The sequence below is a fragment of the Pelodiscus sinensis genome, chromosome 17 (genome assembly GCF_052426305.1).
Source record: "Pelodiscus sinensis isolate ZL-2025 chromosome 17, ASM5242630v1, whole genome shotgun sequence".
Taxonomy (NCBI): Eukaryota; Metazoa; Chordata; order Testudines; family Trionychidae; genus Pelodiscus; species Pelodiscus sinensis.
This window is the reverse complement of record NC_143068.1, coordinates 7,551,196-7,576,583: the sequence shown is the minus strand read 5'-3', so window position 1 is coordinate 7,576,583 and position 25,388 is coordinate 7,551,196. Positions and strand designations below refer to the sequence as shown.

At 45.7% G+C, this 25,388-nt stretch overlaps 1 protein-coding gene and 1 long non-coding RNA gene across 5 annotated transcripts in view; one reads left to right on the top strand and one right to left on the bottom strand.

The window, feature by feature from the left end:
- The window catches only part of PTPRT (protein tyrosine phosphatase receptor type T), a 1,034,103-nt gene that overhangs the window by 324,072 nt on the left and 684,643 nt on the right, over positions 1–25,388 (top strand). For 3 of the 4 annotated variants that reach the window (XM_075901347.2, XM_075901351.2, XM_075901348.2), the window contains exons 4-6: positions 13,345–13,426; positions 20,246–20,361; positions 22,288–22,462. In XM_075901347.2, the coding sequence (XP_075757462.2) occupies positions 13,345–13,426; positions 20,246–20,361; positions 22,288–22,462 (373 nt within the window). Of the gene's footprint in view, positions 1–12,118; positions 12,553–13,344; positions 13,427–20,245; positions 20,362–22,287; positions 22,463–25,388 lie in introns of those variants that run through there. The other variant, XM_075901353.2, reaches the window with a different exon arrangement.
- Positions 1,784–7,285, bottom strand: LOC142818868 (uncharacterized). The gene is made up of 3 exons (XR_012896567.2): positions 6,770–7,285; positions 6,032–6,179; positions 1,784–1,999 (listed from the first exon to the last, which is right to left on the bottom strand). It is a non-coding gene; the product is annotated as an uncharacterized LOC142818868 (long non-coding RNA).

Below are 25,388 nucleotides of genomic sequence, written 5' to 3'. Positions count from 1 at the left end.
GTCACTTGATAAAGAGTAGGAGGACGTCTTCCTGTCACCCTCCTATTTGTGGATCCGTTGATGTCTGACCAGCTGAATTCTGGAGCTGCAGATCGTATTGCAGAAGGGGCAGATGCTGGTGGTAATTGGAGGAATGCAGGGCAGTTTTTGTAGCTCTTTACTCCTTCTATTCCTCTCTTCATCTGCACTGAGGCAGGATCTCTCAAATTGTGCCATACCCTCACAGATTACCACTCTCCACTGGGGATGGTACTGGGCAAGGTTCTCCCAAGTGTCGACACCAATGCTGCACTTTTTCATGTTTGCCTTCAACATGTCCTTAAATTGTTTCTTCTGGCCCCCAGTGCTCCTCCGTCCTTCCTTCAGAATCTGTTTTGGGAGGCACTGATTGGGCATCTGGACTACATAACCAGTCCAGCAAAGTTGTTGGTAGATGATGATAGCTTCAATGCTGGTCATGTTTGATTCTTCCAAGACGCTAGTGTCCGTGCGCCTGTCCTCCCAAGGGATAGTTAGGATTCTCCTGAGGCAACGTGGATGATATTGTTCAAGTATCTTCAAGTGACGCTCATATGTTGTCCAGGTTTCACATGCATACAGCAGTGTTGGAACCACCACTGCGCGGTACACAAGGAGCTTTGTCTTGGCACTGATATCCTAGTTCTCACATTTGATTAGTTCAGGTATAAATGAATATAGTGCACGTTAGTAGAAAATCAGGCTTATTGGACTTTGCTTACAATTCAGTCTTTATCTGCTGTATTTTTGTTGGCACTTACGGGGCATAACTGATGTCACTTATGTTAGTCTATCTGGTTGCATTGGCATATCAGTTCAATATCTAAGTGACACAAATCGTCCCCACAATTAGCAAGGAAATCATTACCATCCACTGGAAGGTAGTATTGGTTATTCATTTATACATAAAGACAAAGTGCACATTACTGCATTGCAATATGATTTTTTTCTAACCGCATAGCTTTCCTAGTGACTGAGGAGGTAAGTGTCCTCCAGTCTGAATCTGAGACTATGAGCTACTCCTTTCTATTGGGGTTGGGCTACACTGCACGGTAGCTCGAAATAAGCCATGCAATTAGAGCTATGTAAATTGTGTATCTTATTTCAATCTTATTTCGAAATAGCTTATTAAATAGTTTGGTGCTGTCTACACAGTGCCAAATTTAGAAACGTCCCTTACTCGTAAACGTGGAATGAGGTTTACGGGGACATTGGAATAGTGAGCCCAAACTAACGGGCTTGCTGTGAAGACACGGGATAGCTATTTCGGGATACTCCAAGGATAGAAAATAAGGCAATATGTTTTTTTTTTAGTTCAGAGGAAATCATTTGACCCATGTACCACCACTTCAATTACTGTTCCAAGAGATACAAATAATTTCAAAAGTCGCTTAGGAGCTACTGACAATGTTTCAGAATGTTCAAGCCAGCATGTAGTAGGTGCTCTAGAAATAGGTTAAAAGACAGAACTAGGCCCCACCAAGAATTCTCAGTATAAATAAACCTCTCAAGCTTCTTGCAAAGTGTGTGTGTGTGTGTGTGTATGTGTGTTTAGGTTCTTCCAGACTTTCCCACTCTGCTCAAACTTCCATTCCTCTCAGAGTGGCTTTTAAACCTCAGAGATTCACCATATCTGAGCGTACAAACCGTCTGTATGATGGCTTATAAATCAATGGATATTCCAAGTCTTGCTATATTAATTGGAGGAAATTAAGAATAGACCGAGGAAGATTTGTGTGCTCCAAAAAAGGAGATGAGAAACTTTGTTCTCCTTCGAGTGGTCCCCGTGGGTGCTCCACTCTGGGTGCTGGTGCGTCCTCGCGCCGGCGACCGGAGACTTTTCTAGCTGTTTCTGCCGCGGCGCGCAGGCGCCGTGGCGCCCTCTAGTGTTGTTCGAACTGAAGGGCGCCTGCGCGCGCGCGGCTCCTCAGTTCCTTCTCTACCGTCCTCGGCAGCAGACGGAGCTCTCTCTCTGCCAAATCTGTCAGAGAAAAACAGTTAAAATTATCGTTTTTAACCCCCTCTTTCCTCATTATCCAAGTTCTTAGACCCCCCCTAACCAGTTAAACCCAAAAAAAAAAAAAAAAAAAAAGTTTTTCCCCGGTTGCGGTTCGCCGCTTGTTCCCCAGCCCTTCATGCCCGGCTCGCCGGGCTTTAAGCGCTGCGAATCATGTCGGGACGCCATGCCGGCGTCCGACGGACACTCTGCGTGCATTAAGTGTCTCGGGGAGGCACACCAGACGCAGAAGTGCCAGCACTGCTCTAAGTTAACAGCTAGAGCGCGACGTGACAGAGCCAACAGACTCACGACTCTCCTATACGAGAAGTCGCTCCGTCCCTCCTCAGACGACTCGCCTCAGCAAGCTAAGGGTATGGAGAAAGATCAGCCTCCTACCCCTTCTTCCTCCGCAACACCAAAATCTGCTCTCCCTCCGGCCTCAGCTATGTCCTCAGGATCGCCGGTGAGCACTGTGGACATGCCGGGAACCTCCGGTGCGCCGCGGTCTAAGACGCAGGCACCGCATAAGAGAGCTCATTCTGAGCCGAATCAAAAGGCAACGGCACCGGCCGCTTCGGCACCTAAGCCGTCATCGGCTCCGACGGCACCGTCTATGGAGCGCTCGGTACCGAAACAACACCTAACGGCACCGGGCCCTGCACCGAAGAAAGCCCGCACCGAAAGCCTATCCAGTAAAACCTCGGTGCAGAGAGGTACGTCGGCACCGACATCACCGCCGAAACCGCACCGCTCGGCACCCTCTCAAAGCCGAAGCCGGTACCGATCCCCGGTGCGGAGTCACACCTCGTCGGCACCGCCATCCCCGGCTTCCTCCATCCATTCTACCAGATCACACCATTCTTCAGCTAGTGGCATCGGAACCGAACCTAGAAGCAGATTCTCATCACAACATTCCAGCCCGTCTCAAAGACTTCCATCCTGGCAAATGCCTGCGGTTCAGTACGCATACCCTCCCCCCCCCGCACCAATGGTATCCACACCAATACCCATATCCACCACCGCCATACGCCACACAATGGCAACCGTGGAGTCCACACCCAAAGAGGTCTCACCACCGACCCTCATCTACAGTCTCTAGGCCACCTCCAGCCTCTCCTCCTGCTACCACATCAGCTACAGAGCCAAACTCTCCTGCTCCTTCAGATGGCCATGATTCACTTTCTGACGGCGAGACCAGATCTCCGATGCATAACTCCTCTTCCTCCCCAGACGAAGCGGTCACCACTGATGCCCCACCGTCGGGAGATGACACTAAAAAGTTTCAAGAGCTCTTTAAACGAGTAGCACTAGCTCAAGAAAAAGATCTTCAGGAGGTCCAGGTCAAACAATATCGACTTCTCCGCTCACTTCAACCCCCAACAGCTACCAGAATCGCCATCCCGATGGATGAGGCTATTATGGACCCAGCCAACAACATTTGGCAAACGCCAGCGTCCATTACACCAACAAACAAGAGAGTAGACCGCAAATATTTTATCGCTCCCAAGGATATGGACTTTCTGTTCACCCATCCACCCCCTAACTCCCTGGTAGTAGATTCGGTCCGACACAAGGGTAAACAGCCTAATTTAAGATCAACCCCACAAGACAGGGATCACAAAAAGGTGGACATTATGGGCCGAAAGGTCTATTCTTCTTCCACACTACTCCTTAGAGCGGCCAATTATACCGCTATGCTGGCAGACTATGATAATGCCAATTACGCGAAGCTCCAGGACCTTCTTCAACATCTCCCGGAGCATAAACGCCCAACCCTCCGTAGCATTATGCAGGAGGGCCTGGCCATTTCACGCACAGCTTTACAGTCAGCCATGGACGTGGCAGACACTGCGGCTCGAATTACAGCCTCCGCAATAGTCCTACGCCGAATGTCATGGTTACAACCCTCTGGCGTCCCTAGGGACCTTCAACAAAAGGTCGAGGATTTACCCTTTGATCGCACCAATCTATTTGCATCCAAGACTGATGAGGTGCTACATTCTATGAAGGACTCCCGTACAACCCTTAGAACTCTAGGAATGTACACTCCTCCTTTTAGAAGGAATAGATATCAGCCTTACCAACGACCCAGGGAACCATTCCGTCAACAGCCCAAATACGATTTCCGTAAACAAAGACCACTTCGCCGTAGACCTCAGCGTCAACAGCAACATGCCACACCTCATCCCCCGGCTGGCAAGCAGCAGGTTTGAAGGCCTGGTCGAGAGCCAGGAGGCCAATCCGTCGACCCTCCCGATAGCTACCCTTCAATTTCATTACCCCCTCCGAGCCTTTTTCCACCAATGGTCCCTCATTACCTCGGACAAGTGGGTTTTGAATCTAGTCCAGTCTGGCTACGTCATCCCCTTTACCTCTACCCCGCCCAACCACCCTCCTACCCTTCCCTCTTTCAGGGACCCCTCTCACGAAACCGCACTCCTACAGGAAGTCTCACGCCTCATTCAACTGGGCGCAGTAGAACACGTACCAACACAATTCCGCGGCCGGGGATTCTACTCGACGTACTTCCTAACCCAGAAGAAGACAGGAGGCTGGCGTCCCATTTTAGATCTCAGGCGCCTCAACAAATACATCGCATACCACCGTTTCAAGATGGTTACCCTTTCAACTATCATTCCCTCTCTCGACCAACACGATTGGCTTTCGGCTCTCGACCTTCAAGACGCGTACTTCCATATTACAATTCATCCTGCTCACAGACGCTTTCTACGATTTATAGTGGGTACCCAACATTACCAATACAGAGTACTCCCGTTTGGCCTTTCTACGGCTCCCAGGGTATTCTCCAAGACTCTATCAGTCGTAATGGCCTTTCTCCGACGCCAAGGCATCATAATTTTTCCATACCTGGACGATTGCCTCATAAAAGCTGCGTCTTTCCAAGAAGCAAAGGCCATGACAGACACCACAATAGACCTTCTACTCAGTCTCGGGTTCCACATAAATTACGCAAAATCCACTTTGCGTCCCACACAGAAACTGGAATTCATAGGCGCCCTCCTCGATACAATCACAGCAAGGGCCACTCTTCCCGATCACAGGTTCGCAACGATATGCGACCTTGTCCGAGCAACACAGGCGGCACCTACTGTCACGATCCGCCATTGCCTCAAAATCCTAGGGCACATGGCCTCTACGACTTACGTCGTCAATCTCGCCAGACTCCACATGAGGCCCCTTCAGTCCTGGCTCGCTACGGTATACAAACCTTTCAGAGACCAAATGAGCAAGCATGTTGCGATCCCACCTCGCGTTATCAACTCCATGCTCTGGTGGACAACCCCTCAAAACATGCTACACGGTGTCCCCTTTCAACGTCCAGCGTCTACTCTAACACTCATAACAGACGCATCACTCATGGGATGGGGGGCTCATCTGGGAACCATCACAGCCCAAGGCAAATGGTCGTTCGTAGAGCAAGCACTCCACATCAACATTCTCGAGCTACGGGCAGTCAGATACGCATGCCAGCATTTCACTCAGCACATAGCTCACAAGACCATCACCATTATGACGGACAATACCACATGCATGTATTACATCAACCGTCAGGGTGGCGCTCGCTCCCCTTCTCTATGCTCGGAAGCCACCAAATTTTGGACATGGTGCCTATCCCATGGGGTCACCCCCTCTGCAGTATACCTTCCCGGAATACTCAATGTCACAGCAGACACCTTAAGTCGCACATTCATGGACCAGCACGAGTGGGAGATCGACAAACGCGCCCTCACACCGATCTTCCGTCTTTGGGGCCATCCAGAAGTGGACCTTTTCGCTACAAAGAACAATCGCAAGTGCCACCTCTACTGCTCCAGGGGAGCCCTGGGCAGGAATTCCCTCGGAGACGCCCTTTCCATCGCATGGAACGCCTCCCTTCTCTACGCCTTTCCCCCCCTCCCACTCCTGCACAGAGTCCTAGACAAGATCAGATTGAGTCAGGCACGCGTGATTTTGGTGGCACCTGCTTGGCCCAGACGAACATGGTATCCTTACCTCCTCAAAATGATGATAGCAGAACCGTATCCCTTCCCTCCACGCTGCGACCTCCTCTCACAAGATCACGGTCAAACCCTTCACCCGGACATCACCAGGCTGAAGCTCCACGCTTGGCTCCTTCATGGCTCCATGATGCCGAAACTGCCTGCTCAGAACAAGTAAGGCACATATTAATTAATAGTCGCAGACGCTCTACTAGGAAGACCTACCGCTACAAGTGGACGCGTTTTTCCCGATGGTATGCTCAGACTCATGCAGACCCACCACACCTTGCTCCAATACATGACTTATTGGACTACTTACTCTCTCTGAAACATTCCGGTCTAGCACTTAGTACTATTAAGGTCCATGCCGCGGCCATAGCAGCTTTTCACCATCACCCTCCAAGCTCTTCTTTCCTCACTGACCCAATAACCAAGCGCTTCTTCAAAGGCCTGCAGAACACCTTTCCTCCGGTTCGTCCGCCAGTCCCCATTTGGGACCTGAACCATGTCCTCAAAAGCCTCACAAAACCCCCGTTCGAGCCGATAGCAACCTGCTCGTTCTCTCATTTGTCGATGAAGGTGGCTTTCCTAGTCGCCATCACCTCCAGTAGGAGGGTGAGTGAGCTTGCAGCTCTGATGGCTGACCCCCCGTATACTGTGTTTTTACAGGACAGGGTGGTACTTAGACCCCACCCTAAGTTCCTACCCAAAGTACTCTCTCCCTTCCACGTGAATGAACCCATACACTTACCTGCATTCTTTCCTAAACCACACACTGAACCGTCCCACGCCGTGTGGCACACTCTCGACGTCCGACGAGCTTTGGCGTTTTACATAGATCGCACGAGACCATGGCGGGCCTCGCCTAGACTCTTCATCTCATACGCGAATAGATCTAAGGGACAAGCAGTCTCATCTCAAAGAATCTCTAAATGGATTACATCCTGCATCAAGACCTCTTATACTTTATATAACAAAGATTTACCTGGACTTATCACAGCTCATTCCACTAGAGCAGTGGCTGCCACGACCGCTTTTCTCCATAATGTACCATTACAAGACATTTGCAACGCCGCTACCTGGTCATCCGACCATTCCTTTGCACAACACTATGCTCTCTCCACCTCGATAGCATCTTCTATGGCGGTTGGACAAGCAGTGCTGTCTACAGTTACTACCACACGGCTCCAAACCCACCTCCGCGAGCCGACAACTGCTGTGTAGTCACCCAGAGTGGAGCACCCACGGGGACCACTCGAAGGAGAAGAAAGAGTTACTCACCTTGTGCAGTAACGGTTGTTCTTCGAGATGTGTCCCCGTGGGTGCTCCACTACCCTCCCTCCTTCCCCTGCTTGGAGCCTGATGCTCTGGTGGGTAGAGAAGGAACGGAGGAGCCGCGCGCGCGCAGGCGCCCTTCAGTTCGAACAACACTAGAGGGCGCCACGGCGCCTGCGCGCCGCGGCAGAAACAGCTAGAAAAGTCTCCGGTCGCCGGCGCGAGGACGCACCAGCACCCAGAGTGGAGCACCCACGGGGACACATCTCGAAGAACAACCGTTACTGCACAAGGTGAGTAACTCTTTCTTCCCATTCATTCTCACACTGACCTTAGGGAACACCTGAGCGCTTGGGCAGTCCGAGCTGAAAGATGGCAGTATCTAGATGCCTGGTGGGCTCCTCATCTCCCAGTTGTCACGAAGTGGCATATCACAAGCATGGCCCATAGAAATATGCCTTCCTTTACAAGCCTTTGCACCCTACTGTCAGTTTTAATCTAGTAGTATATGCCAGGGAAATGCTGATGGATTCGCAGGGGCCTGAAAGCATGTCCATTGTTTCACAATGAACACTTAAAGGAACATTTCAAAATAATGGACAACTAGGAAAACTTGTCTCCACATCAAAATATGGAATTCATATTGGACAAAACATAGAGGACACTCTTGATGCATAGGTGTACCCCTGGAGTCATCAGCAGAAACAATATTTTTGTTATTAAGCTAGGAATTGAGCATCTAACTCTTCTAAGTGTTTTTTAAAATCTCACTGTTCAAAAATAATTTTTCCAGAAACATCTGCCTTGTACTTGACTCGCCCTGGAAGCTTCAGCTGCTTGTCAACACTCTAGAGAGACAGGCTATCTGAATACTAGTAACCAAGACAATTTCCTGAGGTCATGTTTGCAATGCTGACATTCCAACATAAGCTTCACATGAGTTATAGAGACATTCTGTGGTGACATATATATGTGGGCGGTGGAGACTTATAATAGCTACCCCAGAATTTGTCTCACTTGGATTCCCAGCCTAAAATGGTGTTTTGCATCACGAGAAAAAAACATAAGAGAACTGGCAGAGAGTTTATACATGTAATGGCTGAATTATTGTGAACCATAATATGAGCTAAACTCTAAAACGCACCAAGAGCAATTCTGGAGTTTGTCAGAAAAAGCTAGTGTGATGTGCACAAGGAACATTACTGATCTATGCCTTAAGAAAACAGTTGTGGTGCAGCAGATGCTGTATTTTGGCTACTTTGCTAACACAGATGCTTTGTGTAAAGCAGTAGTGACATGTAAGGGCTGTTTATTGGGAAAGAAACATGAAATGACTTAGATTTTACTATTCTCAAATGCATTTAGAAAGGTTCTGAAAGTGTAATGCTTTACATTTTCTTTTTTATGTGAAGCTTGAAGCAGTTTGTTAAAATGCAAAATAGTGTTAAAGGCTGAAATCTGCAACCTTTAAAATTAGTAAGGAATTCCATTAGGGAAAAATGTGTCATGGACATAGGCCTTTACATCAGCATGCATCTCAGGTTCCTCCAGGTCCATGGACCAATCCTCTGCCTTCCAGAAAATCTGATCATACCCTCTGGTGCTGGGGTCTATGTGCAAAGAGAGAAGGAAATTCTGTGAGCTTGAATTGAGGGAGGAATAGAGCATGAGGAGTTCAGGGATGCATGCAGACAGTGAGACATCTTCTGAAGCATGCTTGCCAACTACTGTTGCAATCATAGAATTGTAGAATCCTAGAGTTGGAAGAGACCTCAGGAAGTCATCGAGTCCATTCCCCTCCCCAAAGCAGAACCAGCCCAAACTAAAACATCCCAGCCAGGATTTTGTCAATTCGAGACTTAAAAACCTCTAGGGATGGAGATTCCACCATCTCCCTAGGGAACCCATTCCAGTGCTTCACCACCCTCCTAGTGAAACAGTTTTTTCTAATATCCAACCTACACCTCCCCCACTGTAACTTGAGGCCATTGCTCCTTGCTCTGCCATTTGTCACCACTGAGAACAGCCTCTCTCCAGCCCCTTTGGAACCTCCCTTCAGGAAGTTGGAGTCTTCTATCAAATCCCCCCTCACTCTTCTTTGCTACAGACTAAATAAGACCAAATCCCTCAGCCTCTCTTCGTAGGACATATGCTCTAGACCTCTAATCATTTTGGTTGCCCTCCACTGGACCCTCTCCAATGCGTCCACATTCTTTCTATAGTGGGGGGCCCAGAACTGGACACAATACTCCAGATGTGACCTCACCAGTGCAAAACAAGGGAAATAATCACTAGATCTCCTGGCAATGCTCCTCCTAATGCAACCTAATATGCAATTAGCCTTCTTGGCTACCAGAGCACACTGTTGACTCATATCCAGCTTCTCATCCACTGTAATCCCCAAGGTCCTTTTTTGCAGAACTGCTGCTTAGCCATTCAGTCCCCAGCCTGTAACAATGCTTGGGATTCTTCCATCCGATGTGCAGGACTCTGCACTTGTCCTTGTTGAACCTCATCAGATTTCTTTTGGCCTAATCCTCCAATTTGTCTAGGTCACTCTGGACCCTATCCCTGCCCTCCAGCATATCTACTTCTCCCCCTAGCTCAGTGTTGTCCGCAAACTTGCTGTGGGTGCAATCCATCCCCTCATCCCAGTCATTAATAAAGATGTTGGAACAAACCGGCCCTAGAACTGATCCTGGAGGCACTCCACTTGAAAGTGACCACCAGCCAGATATCGAGCCATTGATCACCACTCATTGGGTCTGATCGTCTAGCCAGCTTTCTATCTACCTTATTGTCCATTTATCCAATCCATATTTCTTTAACTTGCTGGCTAGAATATTGTGGGAGACCATATCAAATACTTTGCTAAAGTCAAGGTACATCACATCCACTGACTTCCCCATGTCCACAGAGTCAATTACCTCATAATAGAAGCTAATGAGGTTGGTCAGCTGAGATTTTCCCTTGGTGAATTCATGTTGACTATTCCTGTTCACTTTCCCCTCTTCCAAGTGCTTCAAAATTGATTCCTTGAGGCTCCCCTCCAAGATTTTTCTTGGGACTGAAGTAAGGCTGACTGGTCTATAGTTCCCTGAAGTGTCCTTCTTTCCTTTTTTAAAGATGGGCACTACATTTGCCTTTTTTCTATCATCCAGGACCTCTCCCAATCTCCATGAATTTACTATACTGAAGATTCTGATCATCGAGAGGTGTAGAAAACACAGGGGTGAAGGCAGAATGTGTGGGACTAACTACTACTGCTAACTCAGTAAGCAGCTGTTGTCCTGAGCTAGTTGTCTCAGTCATCATCATTACAGCATGCATAAAGGACATTACACATTAGATAGTCAACAGTAGTGATCAGAAGCTTCTATGATCTAGCATGATAGTTAATGGCAATATCTAACACTTCTCAGAAGAGTTCTTTTGAAGGTGGAAGCCTGGTTCCTTTGAGGTTTAAGGTGCCTTTTGGGCAGCCTATTTTTCCAGATGAACCTCGCTTTCTTTTGTTAAAAGGAACAAAACTGTAACCTTAAAATAACTTTAAGGTTACAGTTTGCGGTCTAATTTTGAAAGGAGCTGTAGTATTCAATTTTTGAGACATCTTCCTGACTGATATAATAAGTTTCTTGAATGACTGACTCAATAATTTTAAAGAGCAGAAGCAAGAGTTACCATATTATGTGCTTACATTAGACTATAGGACCAGAAAACCAGCATGTGGCTTATCAAGAATCTTTTCCTCTTTCAAAACTGCACATGTAACCCCAGTATGTGGTTTTCTCTTGCAGGTATTAGCCTAAATCTTCAGTAACTGATGCTACCAATGTATCTTGTTGCCATTGTACCTTGGCTAGTCTATTCCTTAAGTACGTTCCTACTCATTTAAATTCAGTTCGTAACTTTAATCAGTACTGGACCTTTCCTTTTCTTAAATCCTTTGCTCCATTATTATATTTCACACAATTTCAAATGCTTTTGCTGAAGCTGTCTTTTCAGGACTTTTAGTTCAAAAGGCCTAATTTTTGTGGTACATGAAATCTTAGGGTATGTCTACACTAGGAAATTATTTTGAAATAATTTATTTTGAAATAATAACTCTCAAAATAATTATTTTGAAATAAGTTTATTCCCCAAGGAAAGCAGGAGTTATTATTTTGAAATAACTAGCCCCTTATTTTGAAACAACAGGCTTGGTAGTGTGGATACTTTACTTGTTATTTTGAAATAACTCTCTAATGTTGACCATGACTTAGTGTTTTCATCCACAGAAAAGGAGGTAGACAAACTTGTGTAGAAATAAAGGTTTAGGATCCCAGATGCAAAACAAACCAGCCCTATTTGATTCGGAAAGCCCATTGACTATGCTCTAATTGACTATCTTGGGTATTGCTAGCACTCAGTTCTTGGAATGTTAGACACATTATAGTCAATTGGAAAGAGATCAGGTATACAAAGACAAAATAGAGCAGTTAATCTTTCTATTAATAAAAAAGTTCTCTGTGGGTAAAATTTACCTCTATACAGAGAGTCACCAGAAGGGACACTGATATTCAAGCTGCATTTTCATTTGTCTATTGTAGTTGTACCATGCTAAATTTCTCTTTTCCATTGTTGTTTACACCATTTGAAAATTTGCAAACAGTTTTGTTCCTCTCACCCCAGCCTTTCGATTTTTTTATAACACAAATTGTACATAGTCAGTTCTTTTCCCTAAAAATTGCATTGGCCTGATTTTCTTCTCTTGTACTTTTTTTTGAGCTCCTAGGCTGTCTCCCATTGTCTGAAAATGAAGTGCGCAAAACTGAATATAGTGCCTCAGGAGCATTCTCTGAGTTACAGAAAAAGACCATTATTGCTCTGCTGTGTAACTTGATGCCTTTGTGTGTGCAGTCCCAAATTGCTTGGGTACATTCAGTGATCAGGCAGAGATAATGTGTGTGCTTAGAACTCAGTTACTGTCTTCAGAGGCAAACACTTGGGTGAGCTGAAGCCTTGGAAATCCAGTCCAGTTTATCCCTCAGAAGGGAGCAGGGAGGCTATGAAAAATGTAAAATGACCAGGACAAAAGAGGCCAGGAGGGGCTTAAATAGAGTAACACACAGGAACAGAGGAAGCGTGGGGCAACAGAGAACAAGATCCTGCAAGTGGGGTGAAGGAATCAAGTATGGAACAGCCAGAATAAAGCACGGAATTCTCTGTGTACCTGCTTTCATTGACCCAGGTGGACTTCCAAGGGCTTCTGAGGGAAGGGTAAGCTAACAAGGGACCATGTGGTTTAAGCGGCTGGTTATTGTGTATGATCTATACTCTTGTGCTTTACAGGATAAAGATTAAAAGAGAAAATGTATGACACTGTATGCAAGGAGTATGAGTATTGACTGCATACCCACATCACCCAGAAGTTTCACAGCTTTAGGGCAGAGTTCTGGTAGAGGGTGTAATTTAAGTATGGGGGATTCTAAGGGTTCACTCCTGTTCCTAGAGGAGCTGGGCAGCCTGTTCCAGTTCTTGGGAAGGGGTTCTAGACAGCAGGTCTGTGCCCTGAGAATATGTCTAGGGACCCTAAGATTGGGGATCCGGTCGGTCTCTGATCAGGAATACCCCGGGGAATCCAGACCACAGAGGATTGGATTCCCCTCACATCAATCTTAGTGATTAGTCAAAAGGGGCCACTTGTTCGGATCTGTGACAGCAACACTGTCCACTATTGACTTCCCAAAGTGGGTCTCAGATTAGCATAGAAACTTAGTTCAGGTGAGTCTTTATACCAAAGAAAAGACGGACATAAATGTCTCTGTTCCTGGTAGCTATGTAAATTACGTTGTCATAAATCTCTAGCGATTTCTGTACAAAGTGGGGTTGAAATGCAATGCAAAGCCTAAAAGAGGAACATCTTGATATGCCTGCATACATTGAAGCAGTCTTTATTCCCTGCCAAGGATGACAGTTGGAGAATCCCCAATGTGTTGGGTGGGAGAGGGCAAATGTTAACATGACTACTGCAGCTAGTGTTTGTAAGAAAGGCTTTTTTCACTGTTTCAGGTGATATTTGAATCCGTGTCTTTGAAGGGACATCCGGGGTACATAGCTGTGGATGAAGTCAGAGTCCTTGCCCATCCATGCAGTAAGCACATTTTCTTTCTCTAGCCATGTTAATGTATTTTACCAGGCTTTGCAGTCTGAAGGAGCAATTCACCCAATTCAATCAGCTCAAAACCATCATCTTTTATCTTTCCAAAATGCTTACAGAGTGTAAGCAATCAGCCTTGAATAAATACATAATTTTGAAAGTTGTGCAACAGGCAGCACAGCTCAGAATCTACAGCTAGTGCCAAAATGTCTGTTTAAATCTTTCTCTGTTATTAAAGGAATATAAAGCTCTTATTGTTTGTTAGCGCAGACCATTGAAGGAGAAGAATGAAAGGTTTTTTTGATGATACAGTTAACTTTTAAAAGTGCATTTGTGCAAATTAGTGCAACATTCACTCATGGAAGAAATACCCCAAAGCAATCTTCTTTAATGAAGTGTAAACCAAGTCAGCAGTTCCATAGGATCATTTAAAGAATATGTATAATTTGTCAGTGTTCATCTTACTGTGGACTGGAGACAAGGAAGGGAGGTAATATCACCTATTGGCCCAGCTTCTGTTGGTGAGAGAGACAAGCTTCTGAAGTACACAGAGTGGTTAATACAAATCCATTGGACTCTGCAAGCTGGTTAATGCTGTATTTGTCTCCCCACATTTATCTGTATGTGTTGTGTTCTATTTGGGTTTGTCTACTGGACCTGAACTTTCCTTGTGTTTGTCTAGCTCTGTGGTTTTGGTTTGGCCACTTTATATGAAATGCAATTTTTAAAAATCCTTTCTTAAACCATTGTCAGATGCTTCATACCCTTTACTGAGTCCGGCCGTGCCTGGTGTGCTCGGTTCAGTTAACTGAACAGAAGCGCTGGCTTTCCAATGTGCTGGGGGTGATCTGTCCCTGGCCCTGCAGCCATTTCACCTCTTCTCCCAAAACCTCACCCCTGCCCTGCCTTTTCCTGCTCTCATCTCTACTCTTCCCATCTCTGCCCCATCTCCGAGCCTGTTGCATCCTCATTCCTCTCTACCTGTGCCTCCTGTACACTGTGAAACACCTGTTGAGTGGGTGGAAGGCATTAGAGGGGAGGGGGAAATGCTGATCAGCAGGGTCTGCTGGCGGGTGGGAGGAGCAGATAGAGGGGCTGACAGTGGATGCTCAATACCAATCATGTTTTCCCCTGAAGCACCCATGGAGTCGCCACTCATGGAACTGAGACTCATGCTCTTCTGAACAATCCTTAACTGCACCTGGGCCCTAATAAGTCTATAGCCTTTGGCCCTTGAGGCCAGGAGTGGGCAAAAGGGCCTCTGCAGGATGGGCTGCTCTAGCCCGCAGAGGCCCTGATGCTTCCCCATCACCCGGCCAATTAGGCCCTGGGGATGGGGGGAGAGCTTGAAGTTTCCTCCCCCTGCCTCTGCCTGTGAAGCGTACATGGCACTTAGAAGCACCACATGCTCCTGGCAGGGCAGGAGGTGGCTTTGCGTGTTACCTCCCCCCCCACACACACATCCTGATTGGCCTGGGAGTGGGGAAGCACAGGAAGTCTCCTTCCACTACCAGGGGCATGGGTGCCTAGCGGGAAAGTGGGGGGGGGGCAAAGGGGCTGTGGGTGGGGAAGCCTAGAAGCATCCTGGCCCCACCCCTTCAAGAATTTTTAAAGTGCCCCCCTGCAAAAAATGATTTCCCATTACTGGTTCAGGCCTTCCTGTTCAGTCAGGAGGCAGGGCTGGGCCATGTGAGCTCACACAGCTCTGCTGGAGCCCAAGAACTCTTGCCAGCAAAAAGACAAGGCAAAGCAGCCCCTGTGGCTTAGAAGGAGCCCCCGCTCACTCCTTGACAGTGATGGATGGGGAACAGCATGGTGTGGGGTGCCACAAAGCACAGCTTAGCACAGCAGCTTGCAGGAGAGCTCCAGGAGCCTAGCTGGGAGCGCGCCCACCTCCTGTAGCAGAGCATCCCGGGAGCAGTTCCTTCTTATCACCTCGTTCCAAAAAATGCCCCAATTCAAACTAGGTTCTTTCCAAGTGGAAAACGTTGAGTAAGCATAGAGTGACTATGATTTGAGAAGGGAATGAGACCAAAGGCCAATTCCTATGGACAGTTACACTTGTAGCCTTATTGACTCCAGGCCAGGGTCTGGGAGAACAGATTTTGCACAAGAATAGATTTAGGTCCCTTCTGCTTTTTCACACCTGGATAAGTAGAATCTCATTCACTTTCCTCCCCAGTGAACACTAAAGTGGGAGGGGAGAAACAAGGCCTGACTGCCATCTGCTTGATCCTTCATTCTACACCAGCTTAGTAAACCAACCTCATCCAAACCTGATGGTTCTTTTGAGATGCTGATTTTCAATGAAGTCTTTTTGTTAAGAGGGCAGAGAACACAAGAGGGGGTAGCTCTGTTTTGTCTTACTCATTCGAAAGCTGAAAGTGCAGGGGACTGGACTAGACGACCTCTAGCGGTCCTTTCCAGTCCTATTGTTCTATTATTCTAATTGTGGAAGAGCAAATGAATACAGAGGAAAAGCATTTATGCTGTTGGCTACAGACAGGACACTGTAGTGGATCCCTCTGGCTCTCTAGCTCCCACATCAATAAAAAGCCACCTGGTGGTAGCCAGAGTCCCCACACATGGTCTAGTGTCATATCCAATGTCTGTGTCAGTAGTACCCAGATGATCTCCCAGTTAGATTTTACTAAAATTTTTCTTCAATTTGTTGGATTAATATCATTCTCAAATATAGAGAGATGTCAAAAGCTTATCCATTTGAATGTATCGAGTTATCACTGAATCCATTGTGACAGAATGTTTCCCAAAAGTTGAAACTGCCCAACCACTGTATTTGTCACTAATAATAACTAACTATAGTGGAGAACGTTCCTTTTTTCTTCTAACAAGGGTAAAAAATGTCCTCTCATCCATCATGACTCAAGAGCATCTCAGTGCTTTGTCCTTCTTGAGCATTGAGAATGAAACTGACAGGTCTTTGAACTAGGGATGGTAAATAGCGGCTAGCAAGCTGCCAGGCTTTTACTACATTTAAAAAGCAGAGGCATAGCTTCTGGGACCTAGCATGAACCGGGACTTCTAATCCCAGCTCATGCCATTTTCCCTGCTGCATCTCTACCTTCCCTAAACTCCATGGAAACGGTGCTGTGGGGAACCAGCTTTTAAGACAGCTCCCCCTGGTATAAGCTCCTGCTTCCTGCCCCCTCTTGCTGCCTGTGATATAGAGGCAGCAAAGGGGGGAAGTGACTAGTCAAGTAGTGACTCGACTACCTGATAAGCCTAGGCTTATCGGGTAGTCAACTAGTCACTTATATCCCTGCTTTGAACTGTGATGACATCATTCATGGCTTTGCCACAGCTGAAGTGTGTGTGGGGGGAGGGGCAGAATTGAGGGTAGTGAAACTAGAATACACATGTTAAATTTATGTAACTGTGTATATAGAAACATGTTTGGTGACTTCATAATTTTTTGAAATATGTAATTCATACTTAGGCTCTTCTCTCCCATTAGTATTAGGCCCCTTATTATTAATCCAGCCCAGCCCTTTAGAGTTCAATAAATGATGAGTTTGGGATTGAATTGCATTCTTGGGTGACATACTCTAATGTTGCATATACAACAGCTACAGTAGTGTCTTCTACCTGACCAGCCATACTTGGAAAGGCAGCAAACCATCCACTCCATTTTGTATATTTTACATCTCTCCTCACACCAATTCACAGTTCCAGGTATGTTAGTCTAGCTGCTGCACTCCCTGAGATCACATTGATCCTGTATCTATTTACTGTAACCTCAGTGAGCTGTGTACAACAGGGATTAATTGCAACTTTTAAATCATGGCTTCTTACAGTTAACATTTAATGTGATAGACATCAGGGGACACAATCCAGTTTAATATAACAGGGCAATTCTGATAACTGAAGTATGGATAGTCACCATTATAGCCTTATTATATATATATTTATTTCATGTGCCCATTGTCTGTGCCTTTGGGTGCATTTACCTCATTAAACTATAATTACAATCAATATTAATCACATGTTGCAGCTGATCAGCAGCATCCAAACAAATCTCCCAAATGGTACATTTACATGCAGGAAGGAACATGTTGGCTGGTGGCTGATACCATTCTGTAGCAAGGAATCTGCTTACCCAGTCATGAGGCAGGGACTGGTCAAGAATGTTATTGGCCAAAGAAAGGGAAACACAGGGCCCTGACTCTGGCCCAAATTAAGGAAAACTTTTAACATGGTGCCTAATCCCATTTCTTCAGTATGTATGTATGTCCCAACTGGAAGTTCAGAACATGCCTAAACGTGAAAACATGCATGTTTTCCAGAATAGACCTGATTTTCTTATTTGACACCATTGTGTATGAAATCTATAAAGAAACAGCAATTCTGTATCACCCTTCCCTGATCTGTCTCATGTGTTAATCATCAGAGCTTCAAAAATGCAGAGCTCCTGTGGGAATTGCTGGCTGCTGAGCAGCTTGGAAAATCTGGCCCTAAAAGCTTAATCACTTTCTGTGCCTTCTGTTCCCCATGTATTCAGGAAGTTTATTTATTGTCCACAAATAATCACTGAAACACTTTGGGCCTTGAGAAATATAGAAGGAAAAAATGGACTTCAGCTGTCTCCTTCCTTTTTACTTGAAACAGAACGGTATAATTAATACAGGCCAGGGAGACGTGGAGCAGCTTTTCTCGCCCCGGAGGACGCGGGCGGCGGGACCGCGGCGCATCTGGGCATTCCGCTACTCCCATCCTCCAGGGCGAGAAAAGCCCATTCGTAACTGCGGATCCGACGTAAGTCAGATCTGCGTAACTCGGGGACTGCCTGTATACATCACAACTTGGCCAGTAACAATGGGCAACTTCTGAGTTCCTAACTAGAGAAGAGTTCAGCTCATGTGGCAACCCTGTGCTTTGGATTTCCCTATGCCTCTAGCTACTAAAAACTGGGAATAGGCGATGGGGGATGGCTCATGCAAAATTGCCCCGTTCTGCTCATTCTTACTGAAACCTCTTTTATTGTCCATGGTCAGAAGAGGGGGTTCTGGGCTAGATGGAGCATTGGTCTGACTCAGTATGGCCGTCCTTGTGTTTTTGAGTGTTAAGCTCAAGGTTAAAAAGGAGATTGATAGGTGTATAATGTGACCCAACAATGCATATCATACCCCGGAGCACTTTTTCAACCTGCATGGTATAAAAATCTATAAATCCTTTGCAGTCTTTCCTAATCTGGCACCTCTCTGCGCCTTAGGGTCACATGCAGAGGTCCAGGAATTAAAGTCATCATGGAATATTAGTGAACATTCTATGAACTTTTATGGCTTATGCCCCTCACATTCATTTTACTAGTTATTACTCAGAACACTGCTGGGAAACTTGTGTTGGGGAGGGGTTTGACATTATTAGCCCTTATTTTCACATAATTGTTGCTTTTAAGTGTGGCAGAGACAAGCTTAAGAATCATTAGAAGTGCAAAGAAGCAGCCCCTCCTGATATATTAAAAGGGAATAGTAGATATCTCAGTTCTCCAGCCACTTTGCTCTCTGCTGCAGCACCTAGTTTACTTGTGTGAATGTCTCTGTTCCCAGTAATAGAGTCCCATAACCCACCTTCATCCAAAGGCTGGTTTCTCAATACACTGTGCAACAGCTACTGACCAACTATACAAACCACAATGTAATGATACTTTAGGTCAGTTGGTTGGACTCTTTGCAATGCAAGTGAATGGTAAACTCTTTATTCTGTTGGATAGGTATGTACATACAATCCACCAACTTTTCAACTGGCCTCTATTAATATCTGCCAAACTTGTTTGCACCTGCATATGTGTATGTAAATAGGTATCGAGATGTTGTTACCTGTTCTGCATATATAAAGGCTTAAAGGTCCCCACTCTCTTTTAACAGAGGTTGACTGGGAATCTAGGTGAATATAGTCTCTGAAATTACATGGCCTATTGAAAGTCTAGTATAATAATAGGTCAGATCTTTAAAAATCATTCTAAATCTAATAATAAAATCAGAATAAATTTCAGAACAGTTTACAGCCAGGAATAGAAGTGGTATGTACACCCTGTACTGGCAACCTGCAGAGGTGAATTTCGTTTTAAAATGGTCAGCTGGATTATAAAGTTCATTGCCTTGTATTCTCAATTTGTAACACTTTACTTTCCTCTCATTTCTCAGATCTAAAACTGCCAGGCTTTGCTGCTTGGCCCTAAAAGTCAGTGATCTTTTCAGGAGGTGTATGCATGGCCTGTTTTTGTTTTGTTTTGTTTTTGGTGACTGAGAAAATGGACATTTACAATCTAACAGCGAAACAATATAAATCTGAAACTCCAAGGTTTTGCTTCACAAGCAGTGAACTCAAAAAGGCCTTAGGAAAACTTTCCTGTGTCATACACTGCAAATTCACTATTTGGATGTTTGACCTTTTAAATTTTGACATTTTCCCGTGTCAGAAGAAATTGCTCTTTGATTATAGGAAACAGTAATGAAACAGTGCTGGTTAGAAATAGTTGTGAACTTCTGTTGTCAAACTGATACTTAGTGTACTTTCTTATTGTGCCAAAGGGGTACACAACCAATCTGGGCTTTATCACATAAGATCAATCTCTTCATGCAAAATAATTAAACTCTACTGATTGGCTTTGCTTTGTGAAGTCACTGTGTCAATGGAAAAACTGGCATTTCCCTCTGATCTGGATTTTCCTGTTGCTGCATGACACTGTTAATTACTGTCATACTCTACCTGGGTAATACTTTGCATTTTTTAATCATTGTTATTTATTATCATTGTTGTTGTTGTTTATTTATTGCATTTTATTTTATTTAGGAAAAGCGCCACACTTCCTGCGGCTGCAGAATGTGGAAGTTAATGTGGGACAGAATGCAACGTTCCAGTGTATTGCTGGAGGGAAGTGGTCTCAGCACGACAAGCTCTGGCTCCAGGTAAAGTGCCAGGAAGTCTGGGCAGGTGGACTTTCCTTCTAACCATCCAGAGTCAAAATGAGTAGAGCCCTGAGTGGATACTAAACTGATATCCTCATTTGCAAAAATTATCTGTGGATATTTGCAAATTTGCAGCGTTCTAGACACAAAATTTGTATTCGCATCCACATCTGCAAAAACTGAGCCGTGGTTATCCACATCCACATCTGCAGATGTGAATACCTATGGATATAAAGCGGAGATCTGTGGGCTCTAAAAATGAAGAGAGCAGAGATAGGGGCAAAATTCCAAACTCCTTTGTTGAAGAAGCTGTTTAAAGTCATAATTCAGAGTTCAAGATAGTGCTGTGTGGAGCCACCTAAAATTGTAATAAATTGGAGTCATTTATAGTAAACATATAGCCTGATCCTCCAACCTTTATTCATAGAACTTATTCACATGAGCCAAAGACTGCATAATTGAGCTCTAATAGTAACCTTATTGCCATCACAAAAACAAACAAACAATAAATAAATAAATGATCTTGTGGCACAAGAATAAATAATAATCATGCACCACCGTTGATCATCTCGCTTGCTCTTTCCCCCTACCAATCTCCCCAGAGTTATCCTTCCAGATCAAATGCCCAAGCAGCTATAAACACTTGCCATTAAAATAAATCAGGTTTAAAAATCAAGAATATTTCCATTGCGTGTGGAATCATCTCTCCCCCAGAGCATATTGATCCCAGGCTCAGGATCAGCAGAAAAAGCAGTTGGAAAAATGTTCCTAATGGGGCAGCTGGTATTTTAGATTGGATTCCCAGGTGGTACAAAGTTGGCTACACCTTGTGCTCTAGACCCTCCCCCTGGGTTGCCCCTGCAGCACCTGGATTGCTACGTGTTACTATGCGGTTGAACCAGCCCCCAACTTGTTCTAGGATTCGGAATCAAAGGGTCTTATCCCTCCATATGACCTCCATCATCACACCAGAAGTCTAGGTACAGTAACAAACTTAAGATCTAAGCTTCCTAATAGAGTTAGAAGTGGACAGGACTGCCGACGGGGTGGGGACAAAGGGGGCAGTTGCCTCAGGGCCTGGTCATTCAAAGGGGCCCGAGGCTCCTGGCCACCACTACTGCTAGTGCAGCAGTGGCAGCTGCCAGTGTGTTGTTCCAGGTGCTTCATGTGGCTCTTAGGGCTGGGGGGAGGATGTACTGCACTCTGGGTGGCACAGAGGGCTGGTTGTCCCAACCCTTCCCTTCCGAAAGAGGCCCTGCTATTTTGAGGAGCATGGAGCCAGCCCCCCACTTTGACCAGGGACCCATGCAGGCTGTTGACTCTCCTGGGCTGTGTCTACATTGGCATCCCTTTCCGGAAAAGGGATGCTAATGAGACACTTCGGAATTGCAAATCCGCCAGGGATTTAAATATCCCCCGCGGCATTTGCATTTACATGGCTGCCGCTTTTTTCCGGCTCAGGGTTTTGGCCGGAGAAAAGCGCCAGTGTAGACGCGATTTTCCGGAAAATAAGCCCTTTTCCGGAAGATCCCTTATTCAAGTAGGGGATAAGGGATCTTCCGGAAAAGGGCTTATTTTCCGGAAAATCGCGTCTACACTGGCGCTTTTCTCCGGCAAAAACCCTGAGCCGGAAAAAAGCGGCAGCCATGTAAATGCAAATGCCGCGGGGGATATTTAAATCCCTGGCGGATTTGCAATTCTGAAGTGTCTCATTAGCATCCCTTTTCCGGAAAGGGATGCCAATGTAGACACAGCCCTGGGGACTAGTGCATGTGAGTGCACACAAATGGGAATCCAGTAGATCCAGGTAAATAAAAAAGTGTAACTGTTATTATAAAATATAATAAACATTGGACAGTAGCTTTAAAAAAACAAGCTTTGCAGCCACATCCTCATCTCTTGCTTTATTCTTGGTTTCCCTGGCAGCAGTGGAATGGAAGGGACACTGCGTTAATGGTCACCAGAGTGGTCAATCACCGACGTTTTTCTGCCACAGTCAGTGTAGCAGACACATCTCAGCGCAGCATCAGCAAATACCGGTGTGTCATTCGCTCAGATGGTGGCTCTGGAGTTTCAAACTATGCAGAATTAATTGTGAAAGGTAGGTGGCCAGAGCCCAACAACACCTATATCATTCATGTTATGTGTGTGTGTGTGTGAATATAGCACTTGTTTTCTCCCAAGTGGAAGCTGTTCTGTGTGTAATATTTACAATTCTGAAGATCTGCCTCCCTCATTAGTTCATAGCACTTTAAAGGTAAGCAAAATATTGGGTGTAAACTAGAGAAGAGTTTCAGTGCTCTTTTTAAAAACTGAATGAAGAAGGGAAACTTTCTCTAGCTACCACCCCATTTATCATCCCTTTAATTATGTCTATTATGCATATTTATTTTTAATCAGACTTCTATTTTTTCCCATGAAACAGTTTCACCATCCTTAGATTTCAGCTTTGTCCTCTAACTGTACACAATAAGGCACAAGTAAATAATCTGTAAAGATGCCGTAGATACTAATTGAGGAGGACTGCAGCCATGGCTTTGTTCCAGTGCTGTCGATTATCACCTGTGTCAATGTGCCTGAAAAGACCCATGCATCTTTGTTGGATGGTTTGAGCTACCAAAATATACAGTCCTTCTTTGCTCAAAGAGCTTGGAATGCGGCAGGTTCAGAGCTCACAGGATGAGCTGGGTAAACTCATTTATCATACTGACTTTTTATTTAAACAAAATCTGAAAATGTTAATTGTATATCTGATTTTAACTTACCTTGATGGGGAAAGAGGGTATCTACTGAAGGCCAGATCTTGAGGTGCACCTGAGGAGAGCTCAGAAGTCACCTTTATTGTCCCCTGAATCTGGGTTGATTACACTGGTCTAGACATTGCAACAATATAGTTCAGTCTCAGAACCCCTTAAAGGGACTGAGTGATACCATGCAGCTATGTACAAAATGTGAATGTTTTAATACTACTTGATTTTACATATTTAATAAAAGGAGTGAATATTTAAATAAAGACAGCTGTCAACAAAAAATATTCTTGCTGCTAAGGTTGGACTTCTATGAAATGCAGCCCAGTGTGAAAACCTGTAGTTGGTTATATATGTATAAAAGGTTATTGTGTCTCAATTTGCCTACCATGAGACTTACCCATATAGTGATATATATCCTCTGTATCATGAAGTATTTGTGGGGAAGCATTCTAGATATCAACATGTCTTCAGTCTTTGGCAGTGGTATGGAGGAAAATGAGTATAAGGCTGGGAAACTGGAGGCCTCAAGTTCTAATCTTGGTTCCACTGCTAAGTTAGTATGGTAGTTCTCAAAGTATGTCGATGAAGGGGCTGATCCTGCCAAGTGCTGATTCTGACAGGTCCCACTGAGGTCAGTGGGCGTGGGTGCTTGGCCCACTTCAGAATCAAACTGCGTGAAGTAGGATGTCATCCATGTCTGAACTAGACAGCTGCAGCAGATATGTTTTCACAATGTATTAAAGCAAGCCTACAGAGGAAAAAATATTAGGTGCAAAACTTAGTTAGGGAGGTGCCAGTCAGTCTCCCGATCAGAAACCTTGGAAGGTAAAACAATTGTACCTACTTTATCAGAGAATCATAGAACCATAGAGCTGGAAGAGATCTCAGAAGGTCATCAAGTCGAGCCCCCTGCTCTAGGCAGGACCAATCCCAACTAAATCAACCCAACCAGGGCTTTGTCAAGCCAAGACTTAAAGATCTCTAGGGACGGAGACTCCACTACTTCCCTAAGTAACCCATTCCAGTGCTTCACCACTCTCCTAGTGAAATAGTTTTTCCTATTATCCAACCTGGACCTCTCCCACCACAACTTGAGACCATTGCTCCTTGTTCTGCCATCTGTCACTACTGAGAACAGCCTCTCTCCACCCTCTTTGGAACCTCCCTTCAGGAAGTTGAAGGATGCTATCAAATCCCCCCTCACTCTTTGCTTCTGCAGACTAAACAGACCCAACTCCCTCAGCCAGGGGCAGATGACCGTTTTGCGGGGCCCCGGGCAGCATAATTCCGCGGCGCCCCCCTTTGCCACGGCACATGCGCAGTGATGCCATGCGCATGCGCAGCGGCGCCACAGCGCATGCGCGGGACTTTCTAAAGCGCGGGGCCCGGGGCGGCCGCCCTGTTCACCTTGCCGTATATCCGCCCCTGCCCTCAGCCTCTCCTCTGACCTTGTAGGTCATATACTCCAGCCCCCTAATCATTTTGGTTGCCCTCTACTGGACCCTCTCCAATGCCCTACATCCTTTTTGTAGTGGGGGGCCCAGAACTGGACACAATACACTAGATGTGTCCTCACCAGAGCCGAATAAAGGGGAATAATCACATCTCTGGATTTGCTGGCAATGCTCCTCCTAATGCAACCTAATATGCCATTAGCCTTATTGGCTACAAGGGCACACCTTTGATTCATATCCAGCTTCTCATCCACTGTAACCCCCAGGTCCTTTTCTGCGGAACTGCTACTTAACTGGTTGGTCCCCAGCCTGTAACAATGCTTGGGATTCTTCCGTCCCAAGTATTGTGGCCCAATCCTCTAATTTGTCTAAGTCACTCTGGGCCCTGTCTCTGCCCTCAAGTGTATCTACCTTTCCCCCCATCTGCAAACTTGCTGACAATCCATCCCCTCATCCAGGTCATTAATAAAGTATGGCAGGGTCAGTCCCACTCCTGGGCCCCTGACCGTTGTTCAGCCCACTGTCGCACAGTCTAGGAGTCACAGCATATGGCTCACTCACCTTGGTTTGAGATTTGTTGTCTCCCTGTAGTCTTTAACAAGGTTGATGCCGTTCTCTTGGCTCCTCCGATGTCTTTGTCTCTCCAAACTCCTCCTCCACTCTCCATACTCTTTCACAGCTCTCTTCACCTCACTCACAAGAAGAGTTCGTAAATAGGCCTCCAGGCAGCCCCAGTTAGTTTCACCTGTGCCTTAACTGATTTTGCAGCCACCCTGTCTCAGCTGCCCATAATTAGCCAGGATTGCTGACTCTCTCTGCCTCT